Here is a 15,003-nt window from a genome sequence, read left to right as displayed (position 1 = left end):
GCCAGGCTTGGGTTGAACCCTACCTCATTTGGCCCACCCATATAAGGTTATCAACAAGTTTGGCTAAGAGCCATTTGGATACACACCACCGTGGACCCCACAAACAATTTGGATGGTTTTAACGGTGAAATTTCCCATCTCGACTTTTCACCCTAGTCCAAACACAGGGTGGGCGCCTGATGGACAAATTGTTCTAGCTAGATATTGGATGGTTCAACTTCATTCTTTCTGTATGTCCAAAGTAGAAAAACGGTTCATTATTAGATGGTTAGGATAGACTGATCGAGGCAATTTTTTGTTAGTGTACTATCCATCATGGGACCCACAGGATAAATGGTCTAGATCATCATGCACGTGTTCCACACGTGCAGTGCACAATGCAGAGGGACGCCAGATTTCTGTGCATCCAGAAGCACTGGATCATTAACTCATTTTAAATGGCTAGAAGTATACAAAACGTACGGAGATTTCAAGCTGATGATGAACTTCGAACCGTTGATCTTATTGAAGCCACCGGCACAAACTCCTTGGCTCGTATATTACAAAGCGACTCCATCTTTTCACAGAGACGGTAAAAAAAAAAAATGAAAGTAAAAAAGAACACATAAAAATAAGTTACATGAAAATCAAAGAAAATGGGACACTCTAAAACCAAATGAATCCCATCACAGACGTCCAATGTCAACATTTGGGGAGATCAGACGGGGGAGGAGGCAGCTTTTGATTGGGCAACCTCCCATCCAAGACCAACCATGCCATCTTCAGGCCCCAGCTGGTATGGGCTTCCAGGTGGCAGTGCATGAGCCATACACCTGTCGCCACATCATCAACCATACCATGTCAGCATAAAAATAAAATCAGGCATTAGATTATTACCCTTGTACTTTTAACATTGTGTCCTGAAATCCATTGAGAAAAATTATAAATCATGAAAGCCGGGCCGGATGGTCCAAAAATCGAAATTCTCAGTAAGTTTGTGTGGTTGTCCTTCTTTTTTTTTTTTCTTTTTTTTTTTTATGTTTTCTAGTGTAGGCTACTTCTTCTTCTTTTTTTTTTAAATTATTTTTAGTGTAGGCTACTTAATTTTTGTATAGACCTAAGTTTTTGTAAACCTCTTACTCCTGATGGGGAGCCTCTATTAGTACACAAGTTGGCTAGCAAGGTTTATGGTGGACCAAACCATGCAAAATAATGGACAACCACCCATATTTTGCTGACTCATGTGGTGGCTCATTTGATGGTTCGGATGGGCCTATTTTCTGGGCCATTTTATTTATTGGCAATCCAACCCTTTTGAACGGTTTGGATGCCATGAAAGCATCCAGGTGGGCACCACCCATCCAGAAGAGTTGTCAACTCAGAAAGTGTGGGATGCCAAAATATCATACCTGACTATGTAGTTTTGGGTGGCCTTCCATTATTTTCTATAACGTGACTACTTGAGGTCATTGATCAAATGGCTAGGTTCTTCTAACGTGGGATATTTTCTGAAAATATCCCATCTACGGTGGGGCAATTGGATTGACGGTTTGGATCAACTAAAAATGGGCTCCCCTTGCATGGATCAACACAACAGGGCACTGGCCAATGGCTAGTGACACTGGCACTGCCACTAGCCAATGGCTAGTGGTCGGTGCTGCCCCACCATAATGTATGTGTTTCATCCATGCCATCCACCCATTTTTTTTGTATCATTTTATAGCATGAGCCCAAAAATAAGGTATATCAAAATCTCAAGTGGACCGCACAGTGTTAATTGAAGTGACACAAAAGTTGTGGATCAAGTTGATATTTATTTTTTGCCTTCATCCAGGTCCGAATGACCTAATCAACAGGTTGGATGTCAAAGAAACACTACGGGCTGCCATTAAGAGGTTTTAAAGGGTGGACATCAATATCAACTGTTTTCCCATGGTGTAGTCCACCTGAGATTTAAATCTGCCTAAATTTTTGTGCCAAGCCCTAAATTGATATTTAACAATGAATGAACAGTGTGGATAAAACACATACATCACAGTGGGCCCACAGGCCACTGACAACTAGCCACATGGCTAGTGGCGGCGTCACTGCCAAAACCGCGACGACAGGCCACCGACCACTTGAGATTTGGATATACCTATTTTTTGTCTCATACCATAAAATGATCTAGGAAAATAGATGGACGGCATGGATGAAACACATACATCATGGTGGGGCCACAGAGCACCGACCACAATCCATTGGCTGGTGGCTGGGAGAGTAGCCAATCCGTTACCGAAAGCTGGTGCTCCCACTCTCTCCCCACCATCAACATTCAAAAGATCACAGTTGGCGGGAATCCAGCTATCATTTCAAAACGACAATTTCCAAATACCCATTTCAAATAACACATATTCAGATTTACCCTGACCTGGATTGTCGGCTCGAAAGCGGATAGCGACCCAACCGGCAGGCGGAACTCCAAAGGTATTCCCCTCGAGGGGGTCGACGAGGTTGAAGCTAGACGGATCTTTGCTCGGGTCGTAGTTTCCGAATCCTTGCCCGACAACGAAGAAATTGAATCCATGGAGATGGAAAGGATGGTTTTCTGTGCCGAGAATGCTTATGCCTTGCAAAACCACCTCGACGCTTGCATTGAATGGAAGCACCGCCACCTTAGTACCATGGCCAACGAACATGTTATTCGGAGGGGCACCTGTGTAATTAAATGGAAACGGAGGGTTGTTTGGGAAGTCGGTGTCATAGACGCCGTCTGATTTCCCGAAGAAGTGGGCCTGGAGGAGGGCTGTGATTGGCTGGACGAAAGAGACGTTATTGATGGATGCAGAGAGCTTTGCTCCAATGGGTCCTTGGCAGGTTTGGTTCTTGTTGCATGGATCGAGACCCATGCCGACTGTGAAGAAGAACTGCTTGTCAACGGTCTGAGGGACGTTTGCTGGGAATTGTGCATTGGCCAGGCTACGGAGTCTTTGGGTGTAGTTTGTGGCGAAGGACGTGTCGTTGAGGGGCGGGAGAGATGGGTTGAAGAGCTGGAGAATGTTTGAGGGATGGGATGAATTGGGTGGTTGGTATTCGAGCAATCCGACGGCTGTGGAATTGTCGAAGGTGGCGAGGCCTGTGGTGTAGGGTCTCACCGCCATGAAGAATGCTGCGTTCGGGTAATGTGGGTTGGACTTGAGGAGGACGTTGATGGTTTGGCCCGGTGTGATGAGTAGGTTGTCGGTGTGGAATGGTTTAACGTAGACAGCGTCGGCTTCAACTACGGTGAGTGTGTGGTTGGCGATACCGAAGAAGAGGTTGTCGTTGAGGGCTGCATTGATTAGACGGAGGAGATACGTCTTCCCAGGCTTCACACTCAGCTTGAATGTATCTGCACCACACCATGCAACTCGAAAGAAATGTAAGAGATCCAATGGCTGCAGTCCTTGCATGGGCTGTACCTAGCCCAGCTCACAAAGTAAAACCTAATGGCGCCGAGTCAGCTCAGACCCATCACGGGACCAAAAATGGCCTAGGCCTGAGTCCAGATGGAACCCTAGCCACCCATTTTTGTGCAGTATCTGGCTGGTCATAAAGTGGGCCCCATCATCCATGATATATGATAAAAACCTGACTGGATTTGGTGAGGCCTGGGAGGCGCTGAGTTCAGTGATTCCCGACGTGGGAAGATTTGATTAGAAGGGATCGAGCCGATTAGGTGTGGCCCTTATCATGGGGGCCACCTGATAAATGTATTCTATATCCACTGTCAGTCGGCTAAAAGTGAAGAAGATCCAAATCTCAGGAGGACCATATTAATTACAGAAGACAATTGTGATTGAACGCCGTACCATTAAAAACTTCCTGAGGCCTACTCTAATGCTCTGGTAGTATTTATTTTCCATCCAATCAGTTATAAAGTCACGTAATTCAGGATGAAGGGAATGAACAAATATCATCTTTATAATGGTCACCTTTTTTCTTATGGTTTGGTTAACCTGAGAATTGGATCTGCTTCATTTATAGGCTCATTCCTTAAAATTATCTGACAAAATTGGATGTACAGCATGGATATAGAATACATGCATCAAGTTGGGCTCCACAGTAAGGTTTGGACCATCTTGAGTGAGGCCGCCAGGCTACACATAATCCACTCCCTCCATCAATCGAACCACTTTAAAATATGATATGGGGTAGCCCCATTTCTGGCCAAGGCATGTGGCCAAATCAAATCTTTCCATGTTGGGGCTTCACTCAACTCAGCGTTATATCAGCTTCACCAAATCTCATTCCAATAAAAACACCCTTGAAATCCTAAGGTGATATAAGGAATGGTTCGATGGGGAAGATCACTGGCTATCTCAAATGTGCAAAACCTTGAATTTACAATTATTCTTGAATCCACAATTTATTTATTTTTTTTATTTTTTTAAAGGGAGAAATTTAGAATTTTATTAATTAAAAATTATGTAATGTGTTTTTTCTTCAATTACACTGCTAATAAAGAAAAAGTATATCCTAATTCGTAATTACCAAAAAAATAGTAAAATTTTAACCCTAACAAAAGTCTCAAATCTATCAAAACTAAAAGAGTCTTGGCATGATTACAAGTAATTTCTAAAAACCAAATCCTCTAAAAATAAGAGAATGAGATAAAAATTAGAATTACTAAAATTACTAAATTTTTCTAAAATCAGAATCACCAAACTTTTAAAAAAAAAAAAATTTGAAATTTCTAAAAATAGTAAATTTCCCTAAAAATCACAATTTTGAACAAGAAGCATGCATTTTCTCGTGAAACGGATGGACACAACCCACTTTGTTTGTTGGTTGACCCTAAATGGCCTGTTACAATAAAAATACATCGGTCTGGGGTCCCGTAATGAAACCTAGATCAAAAGTTACAGTCGATTTATGATTTGCACTTAGAACACAGTTTCTCCCTATCCGGATTAAATTTCTTTGAATCAGGCACACCTAAGGCCCAACTACGTCATGCCCTACGTAGCACTAGGGCCAGATTTGATGGACTACTTTCACTTCCTTTTGGTCCAACCATGCTAGGAATGAATTTGTGCAACGTCCTACATTAGTCCATTCCACTTGGAAAGAACTTGTCTTTGAGTTATTCAACAGACTCGGCTCATGATACTCATACCAGTCTGCCACAATGAAATTCCTTGATATTTCCATGCCCGCAGAAGTATCAATAACATAGGCATCATTCTTCTTATTCATTTGCCTTTTATATATTTCAGTTAAAGACATCTTCTTTGCGCAAGTGAACTAGTATATTATCACCCACTTCAAACAACTTTTAGCATCGTTGATTATCAGCATATTTCTTATACTTAACATTAGACTTCAGTAACTTTTTTTGGACATTGACATGCATTATTGCGATTTGGTACACCATATTTTATGTCGCAACACTCACAACCGATAACTTAAGCAAAGGGAACATGTCAAGTGTATGTTTGGTAATGCGACCATACATAACCTCAAATGGGGACTTGTTGGTGGATCGATTATACATGTTGTTGATCGACGAACTCCACCTAAGTAACAGCAATATCCCGCGTAGGGGGCAATTTGTCATAAGTTCATAGGGCATAATTCCTTTGAACTTCTGCAATACTGGTTTCGACTTTCCTCAAATGTTCGCAGGTTCTACTTCTTTTTCATTTTCAATTAATGCATTGATCTCCCCCGTCACCTTAATATCTTTGACGAAATTTCATTCGATTGCGAGAGTTTATCCCTTTAACTTAGAAGGCTTGTGTTAGTTCTCGGTTTTCATAGGGGCAATGATAATCTTTCTACCATCTTTAACAAATATATATATATATATATATATATATAAAATCCTGGCCTCTATGCATAGTATTAACATAATATTGTCATGGTCGACCAAGTAGCATGTGACAAGCTTACATATCGACCACATCATGCATTACTTCATCCTTATAATATTTACCAAGAGATATGGGAATACTGCATTGTTTAGTTATCTTTGTTTCATTAACATCTTAATCCATCCAATCGTGTATGAAGAGCGGCGCCTTTCTATCTTCAGTTACAACCTTTCCACCATATTCTTTGACATGAGATTTGCACTACTCTTGTCATTTATGATTAGATCACAGACTATTTAGTTCACAGTGCACCTCATTCAAAAAATGTTTTACCATTGTATACAATTTAGTGTATACAACAACTTCCTTACAATCAAAGTGGTGGTCTGCAATTTACTATTATTGGATAATTGTCTGCAATTCATCACCGGTTTGGCACTATAAACATGATAAACATGAACTCCATCATCAATCTTATGTTGCTCATCATTACGAACACGGGTTCATCCTAAAACTTCTATCATGCAATCAATCATTGCCTACGGTCCTTACATGGATCGCAAATTCTCTCGCTACATCGTCTCAAATATCATCACTATCAAAGGATAATCCCCCAAAACACCATTCATGTGACTGTTACTCGAACCTTGGTTAAATGTTATTGAGCCGGGAAAAAATATAAAAGCCTCGCTCTTATACCAAATGACATATGGAAGGGTGTGATGAGGAAGATCACCGTCTACTTCAGTATATGAAAAGCCTTGAATTCACATGGTTATTATTGAATCCACAAGATTTAAATAATTATTATTATTATTATTATTATTATTATTAAAATAAAAAATAAAAAAAATTTAAATTTAAAAATTATAATTTAAAAAAAAAAAAAGGAAATGCAAAATTTTATTAAACAATAATTATGTAATATGTTTTTTTCCTCAATTACACCGCTAATGAAGAAAAAATAAACTCTAATTTGTAATTACCAAAAGTAGCAAAATTATAATCCTAATAAAAGTTTCAAGTCTAGCAAAACTCTTCCAAAGCCTAATTTCCAAAAATAAAAAGTCTAGATAAACCCTACTAGAAGAATTCTAGGATGTTACAAATAATTTCTACGAAAAGATGAAAATATAAAACTCTATAAAAAAAAAATTTTAAAAAAAAAAAAAGGACAAAAATTGGAATTACTAAAAATAGTAAATTATTATAAAAGTAGAATTACTAAAAATAGTATTATTATTTTTTAAACCGCAAATTTGAATAGGAAGTGTGTGTTTTCTTGCGAAATGGACAGATGCAACTTGCTTAGGAATTGATTGACTCTAAATGGTCTATTACAGTAAAAATTCATGGGTCATGTAATGATACCTACACACACACAGACATATGGCTGATTTATAGTTCACACTCCGAACAGTGGTTTCTCCCTGTCTGGATTGAATTTCTTCGAACCGGAAGCCTTAGAGCCCAAACACATTATGCCCTACATAGGACTGGGCCCAGATATGACAGACTACTTCCGCTTTCGTGTGGCCTTCTTTTGGTCCAGCCATGCTAGGAAAGTATCTATGCCACGTGATACATCATAAACAAGGCCGGTCGGGCAGATGGCTCCATATCCCAGGCCTGGCCCAGTTATTAAACATGCTTAAATTTTAGGCCTGGTCTGGCCCTTGGGCCTAGTTTTTCAGCCCAAGCCTAGACTGAAGCAGGACATGCCCAAAAGCCCAACAGGGCCCTGGACAAATCTTGTTTCTGGGATTAATATTTCTTAGCCCTAGAATTATTATTATTTTTTGGAGATTTTTATTTTTTATTTTTTGGAGATTTTTAAATTTTGAGGTTATTGCCCAGGATAGTACTGTAACTTCTTATTCTCATTTTAAATATTTTTTACATTAATATCGGGATATTTCAAAAAAAAAAAAAAAAATCAAAATTGATAATATTTTCGAAAATTATATGTTTCGTCTCTCACGAAAATTTCATGAGATTTTCAAAATCTTAGCGATATTTGTCACTCTTATGGGTGAGCCAGTATGGTCTAGGCAATAGGCCCATTCGGCTTGGTGCGCATTTGGACCATTAGAGGCCACCGGGACTAGCTCGGCCATAAATTAGGCATAGATAGATAAATGGTCTTAGCTCGAATTGACAAATTTTCTAAAGAAGATTAAGCTGAGCCCAATCAAGGCCCACTTATGGCGATCATGAAATGGGGAATTCGGCCCAAATTACAAACGAGTCGTCCAGGGGTCTACCTGGGCCCCCCTCTACCCCACAACCCATTACCGAAATTCCCACGTAGTAAGTAGAAATACCTCTCACCGAGCAGTTGTACAAGGGACCAGGGAGGCCATTGATGGTGTATGCATCGGAGACGTTCGGACCACCTCCGGTCTGTAGAGCCTGTGCAATGATGGCCTCAGGGTCCCCATTGAACCACTCTCCTGCCATTCAAATCCAAATTCAAATTAATTGCCTTGCATTATTATTCTTTAGGTGGTATAATCTTATGATCTTCCTTGTAATTACCGAAGATGATCGGGACTTCCTTGTATGGTTTGATGAACGGATAAGGTTCGCCGCGCTTAGGGAGGATTACAAGAGGCCCATAGACGGTCGATCGTTGCCATGAGAAGTGTGCATGCCAGAAGAGCGTCCCTCTTTGGCCGATGATCGTGAAGTTGTAGACATACGTTCGGCCCGTTTGAATAGGGCACTGCGTCACGTAGGCGGGCCCGTCCGCCCATCCGCTCCTGAACTGTCGAACACCATGCCTGTTCTCACATCCAAATCAAATGCATCTTAGGTTAATTCATCAGTATTTAAGGCTGTTGTTTGCTTTGTAATCTCCTAATTGTTATGGAGATGTGTGTTTTTCCTACTTGTGGTAGATCATGTTGGTCATAATGATGGTGGGGCCCATGACACGAATGATCTAGATTAGAGAATGGTCCATGAATCCAAGAGATACACTCCAAGGACTTTCATGTAGATGGGGTCCCATTTCAGAAGGATGGATGTCTGATTATATTATTTACATAAAAACGTATTAAGGTGGTAAGATGGGTTACATACCAGTGCAGGGTGATGTTGTTCTGAACGTGGTTAACCACCTTAACGGCAAGCCGGTCGCCTTCTCTAGCAACGATTGTGGGTCCCGGAAACTGGCCATTAACGGTCACGATGCTCTTCGTGTGGCACAGCCGTGTCACGTTTTGCAACTGAATCTGAGAACAAACAGTTGAAAAATATTAAGGAAAATGTAAATCATATATCATTAGCTTATGGTAAATGGAAATTAGCCTACATACGACGAACTTGTAGTGCCTGGTAATGCCAGCATGCTCGGCATATGTGAGCTCTGGCAAGAGGAACAAGACACTCAGTGCAAGTAGCAATGCAACCATGGGAACCGATGTTTGGAGAAGAGAAGAAGCTCTCTCTCTCTCTCTCTCTCTCTCTCTCTCTCTCTCTCTCTCTCTCTCTCTCTCTCTCTCTCTCTCTCTCTCTCTCACGACTAGTATTGCTGTTGTTTGTGTCTAGTTGTTTATATAGAATGCATTTTGAATATAGGGGTTGGCCCACGGGTCAATTGGCCCAGCCTTTCAAGGCGTGATGGGGCCAAGGCTCAGTTTAGAAATTTCACCCATATATGTAAATGAGTCAGGCTTGGGTTGAACCCTACGCTACCCAGCCGGCACATTTAAGTTATCAATAGGTTATAAATGACCCCACCTGATAGAGCAAAAACCCAAAACAAAATAAAGAAAATTAGTATAGATGAATTTAATATTTATGTATTCAATAACTGAGGGAGGTTGTGGATAGCCTTAGTGTAATATTCCATTCTTAGACTTGAGTTTATGGTGGGTTGGGTCAGGTCGGGTTGGGTTGGTCTGAATTGGGCTTGATGAATTGTAAGTGAATTTGGTCAGGTCAGAGGCTAATGGTATGGTTGTGGGTCTGATTTGGGTAAGAATTCTTGGACCTCTTAGTAAATGGGTTGGCTTGGAGATGATCCCCACCTATTGCCACACTTTAATTTTTATGGTGATGAATGATATATGATAGGAGGCCCACAAAACATATATGGGTTTTCAATTCTGATAAATGGGGTCCATGTTTGGTAATCTAGACCATTGGTCTATTGACTCCTACCATGGATGGAGAATGTCCCAAAAATCACCAAAATTGGAAAATCTCAGCAACTGATATTTGGACTTTTCTCAGTAGACGGTTGTTGTATTTCCCATCTTAACCGTCTATCTCTCCTTAATAACTCTAAGGAATAGTAATCCACTGTGGGACACAAGATAACAATGATCTGGACTTTCGAAAAATTGGGCCCATGTGTCAGAACTTAAAAGTCCCATGTACAGTCCAAAATGTGGGCCACCTATCATATAGTTACTCCAAAGAGAGGGAAAAAAAATCAAAATCAAAATACTGTAGCATGGACCGAATGGTGTGGGTGTTGGTCGGCCTTAACTGTTGAGTGTTACCGAAGAAAGTATTTTATTTGACATTTTTCTCCTAAAAAATATATATATAATAAAAAGAAGATGTGATGGATCATACTCAGGCACTTATAAATTATCTAAAATTACAAGAGTGGTGTAAAAGTAATTCAAATTAAACTGTTCCGATTATCGGGCCCATCTTAGATGTACTATTTCCCGAAAACTACGATATTTGATCATCTGACCATAGGTGGTTTGAAGAAATTTATTGGACGGTTAGTAATGAAAACTATCTGATGGTTGTATTTCAACAAACAAGTGTCCACGAATATTCAGAGGTTAGGATTATTTCTGATTTTGGGATTCTGTCTTAGCGACAGTTCGTTCCACAATTTAGTCCATTTACCTTGGGTTAATATATACCATGTGTGCAACTTCTAAGTGCCTGCGTATCAAGCGTCGTACTCTTCCAGAGTATCAAACACTTTGCCCTTTCCCTGCAGCGCCACTTGGCTGCGACCCCGGAACCAGCGGACGCGGATTGCCCACTGACGCCGACAGTAGCGAGGCGGCTACTGGACAGTGACCTGTGGGCCCTATCACGATGTATGTGTTTTATCCACTCTGTACATGTATTTTTTCAGATCATTTTAGGGCATGAACCCAAAAACTAGAAATATCCCAACCTCAAATGGACCACACCATAAGAAAACAGTGGCGATTGAACGCTCACCGTTAAAAACTTTCTAGGGCCCACTGAAATGTTTATTTTTCATCAAACCCGTTGATTAGAACACACAGATCTAGATGAAGGGAAAACACAAATATCAGCATGATCTAAAACTGTTCTAACCTCAGAAAAGCTTTTAATGATGGGCGTTCAATCACAGCAGTTTTCTGTGGTGTGGTTCACATGAGAGTTTTCTCTAATTAATTTTTTATTATACACACTGAAATAATCTGTAAAGATGAATGGACGGCCTGGATAAAACACATACATCATGATAAGGGCCACAGAGCAGCATCTATAGGATGTGAGTGGGACCTGACTCTAGGGCCCATATCGATGTATACTTTTATATCCAAGCTGTCCATTTATCTTTCCATCTTATTTTACAGCATGGTAAAAAAATGATGCAGATAAAATATTTATGTGGACCACACAGCTGTAAATAGTGGTTATTGATCATTAAAAACTTTTAATGGGCCACAAAAGTTTTAATTAGATGAAGCTTACATTTGTTTTTTTCCTTTCATCCAGATATTTTTTACCTTATCAACAGATTGATGATGTGCATTCAACAACCATTGTTTCCTGTGGTGTGGTTTACTTGAAATTTGTATCTGCTTCCTCTTTAGCATCATACTATGAACCAGTTCAATTTAGTTGAGTTATTTTACTGTGATTGGACTTTCTATCTAATAAAATTAAAGTAAAGAGGAAATTATTCAAAGTTTCTTTTAATTTATTTAGTTGGATTAGATCCAAGATCTGTTATTAAACTGCCCATTGAATGAGCATTCTCAATAATTCACATTCACACCTAATCCATGTTTAAATTTACCCAATCACTTATGTTATGATCTTATGCATAGTAGGTCGCTCTCTATGGTTTTGTCCAAAATATACGTTTCCATAATGGTTCTGTCCAGGATATACGTTTCCATGATTTGGATGGACTCATTTCCCACGTGTAGGAATGTTGTATTTCTAGATTTATATTTTTAAGTAATTCTACTCCAGTGAGGGCTGCTAGTTGCATCAGTTCATTTGGATGGTTCATATCAATCGGTGGTAGCCCATGAGAAAATCTCATCCATCGGATTATCCAATCCACCCATAACTTGGCCTTATTGATTTCAACTCCATTTTCGATGTTTATGATTGCCTAACAAAAGTGATTTTATAGAATCATATGCAATCCATGATGGGACCTAACCAATAGATGGAACAAATTGTTAATTAGGCCTATTTTGTGTAGATGGTTCTTGACCATTCATATTAAAGGCCATTGATCAGATGGTTAATATTTTCATATCAGTTTTACCTTTGCATGGTAGCCCATGAAATGTGCATTAGACCTAATGAACAGTCTAGATCAATTGATTGGACTTAAGGTTGTATGCATTAAATAAAAAAATAAGGGCTTAAATACTGGCTTCCAGGTCTATTTGATCTGGATTTCATACATTCCATAGGGCCACCTTCATGGTTTTGGCCACAAATAGATACTGTGATAAGATATTGGTTGGACCATGATGACACTAGTGCATTAAGATCTTAACCATGTGTTCTTTCCCATTGGATCATTCCTATATTTGGACAATGTGTGGGGCCATTGTTCATTGATCCAAGCAGTTGATATTGTGGGTCACACCATACATGGCCCATGCACCCAAAAATCCCCTCGAAGAATCCAAACCCTTTAATAGGCGCCCATAAACTAACACTCTTGCAAATAAGTTGGACATCACAAGACCAAATATTCTGTAGCTAGGATCCTCCACTTTGGATTTTTTTTTTACATGCCCCATCCTCTGTGAGGCCCACCATACCAACGGTTTGGATCATCTAACCGTTGTAGACACAAACTTTAGACCTAGAACTGCACTATACAAAATCAGGGTTTCCGTACACTTACTTGGAGGATAGTGTTATTGTCCAGCACAGGCATAGACATCAATGTGTGAAGTGTGTATAACATCCAACCTATCAAAAGGTTAGCCCCACCATGGAGAACGACCAAGGAAAAAGTGAGACTGGTCCACTCATCTTAAGTGCCACAACACAGAAAATAATGGATGGCTGCCAATCTGATCCAAACTACACATGTGGACCAAATGAGTGTATCCATCTGATATTTGCAATAGGTTGTCTGCATGGTGGGTCCAACCTTTTGGACGGGTTGGATATCATACACATATAGGCAATTATACACTAGCTGCATGGTAACTAGAATCTGCACGTGCTGCACATGGCAAGTTGAATGATGGACTCCTTTCATCGCTTCGACCCTCCAATTAAAGGTTGCTTACATTTCAAAATTCAAACCTATCAAACAAATATATGTGACTTGCCAACTTATTTTGTTTTCCACATTTTTTTTAATGGCCACATTGATTAATGGATGAAAAAGACCGACGACTTCTTTTGTTTTGTACAATTTTTCTAGTGGCCATTGATTAACGGATGGAAAAGACCATATATATATATATATATATATATATATATATATATATATATATATATATATATATATATATATAGTACCAAAGAAGTGTATTTAACGAGAACCTATCATTAGGTTGAGCTTTGTGGGCCCCACTGTGGTGTCTGTCGAACATCAACACCGTGCATTTGATGGGCTTAATTCCTACCATGTGGTCGAGGCTTGGACAAGGTAGCCCCTATATATGTGTGTGTGTGTGTGTGTGGGGACATTAGAAGAAAGTTGTTTTCTGATCATATAAGTTAATAACCAATTCAATTTATGCCCTGCCCTAGCCCAAGCCTAATTATTAATTGTAATTAATAAGTTATCAAATCTACACTCTTAACTAAATATTTCAAAAAATAATAAAATACATTTTAAAAAATAGAAAAAAGAAGGGAAATTTTGAATATATCCTTAAAAATCATAACTGACCGAGATATGCTAAACTTACCCAAGAGTTTCACTTAAAATTATTTAAAAATCATAAGCATAAATTGGATTCACTTCTAGGCTTGGGTCCAGATCTAGGGCCTCATAAGCCAGCCCAAGTCGAACCAGAATCGGGCACACCCAGAGCCCAATGAACCAACTCAACCCATTGACAGCCCCAAGTGCAAACAGTCTCTCTCCTTCATAGTTGTCTCCAAAATATTAATTCAAGATACACTAAAATTTGGCAATTGGATCTAGGTCGTTTACAGTTATACTAACCATTTATATAATTTTCCTCAACTATAGATGTGAAAAAAATAATAATAATAAAATAAAATAAAAAATCCCCCATTTAAATAATTTAACCCTTTAATCATTCAAAGGTTAGAAAACCATCCATATTCAAAGGAAAAGAGTTTTAAGATAATGAGGTCAAATATTCAATATGATTGTTCGTTTTTTTTTTTTTCCCATCCCTTATTTAATGTGAGGCCCATCATATAAACGGTTTGGATCATGAAACATAACCCATATTTAATGGCTAAAACCATAACCTATTTCGTAGCAGCACATGGGTATCGATGCATTCTAGAAGATCTAAACTCTTAAAAAAGAAAAATAAGAAAAATTCAAAGAAGAAATGAGAGAGTTTAGCAGCCGTGTCCACTTCTCCGTAATTTTTGTACGGTTTTTCATTGTTTATTGATACATTTTCTGATTTACACAAATGATTATTTGGTTCTAGAGGCATAGGTCTGTTATTTTGACAGTGGTGACTGGACTCGGATTCGGTAGTGACCCCTCCAGTACAGAACTCGGTACTGGTTGGTGCTGGAAAAAGCTTTACGGGCCTCACTGTGTTGTATGTCTTTCATCCATGCCATCCATTCATTTTTTTTAAAATCATTTTATAGTTTAAGTCTAAAAATTTTATAGTTTAAGTCTAAAAATGAGAGAGATCCAAATCTCAAGTGGACCACACCATAGGAAACCATAGGAATTGATTGTCCACCATTAAAAAAATTCTTGGGGCCCAGGTCTGGACTTTGTAACATAGTCAATTGGTTGGATGGA

At 39.2% G+C, this 15,003-nt stretch overlaps 1 protein-coding gene across 1 annotated transcript; it reads right to left on the bottom strand.

Moving 5' to 3' along the window:
* Positions 1-475: 475 nt before the first annotated feature.
* Positions 476-9,338, bottom strand: LOC131258138 (laccase-17-like). Its single transcript, XM_058259247.1, has 6 exons — positions 9,134-9,338; positions 8,898-9,049; positions 8,352-8,596; positions 8,138-8,266; positions 2,390-3,349; positions 476-812 (listed from the first exon to the last, which is right to left on the bottom strand). The coding sequence occupies exons 1-6, from the start codon at positions 9,227-9,229 to the stop codon at positions 682-684; spliced, it is 1,713 nt and encodes a 570-aa protein (XP_058115230.1). The 5' UTR covers positions 9,230-9,338; the 3' UTR covers positions 476-681.
* Between the last annotated feature and the right edge of the window lie 5,665 nt (positions 9,339-15,003).

Source organism: Magnolia sinica, chromosome 10 (assembly GCF_029962835.1).
Source record: "Magnolia sinica isolate HGM2019 chromosome 10, MsV1, whole genome shotgun sequence".
NCBI classification, from domain to species: domain Eukaryota; kingdom Viridiplantae; phylum Streptophyta; class Magnoliopsida; order Magnoliales; family Magnoliaceae; genus Magnolia; species Magnolia sinica.
The sequence above is the reverse complement of the archived record's forward strand: the minus strand, read 5'-3'. Positions and strand labels throughout refer to the sequence as shown.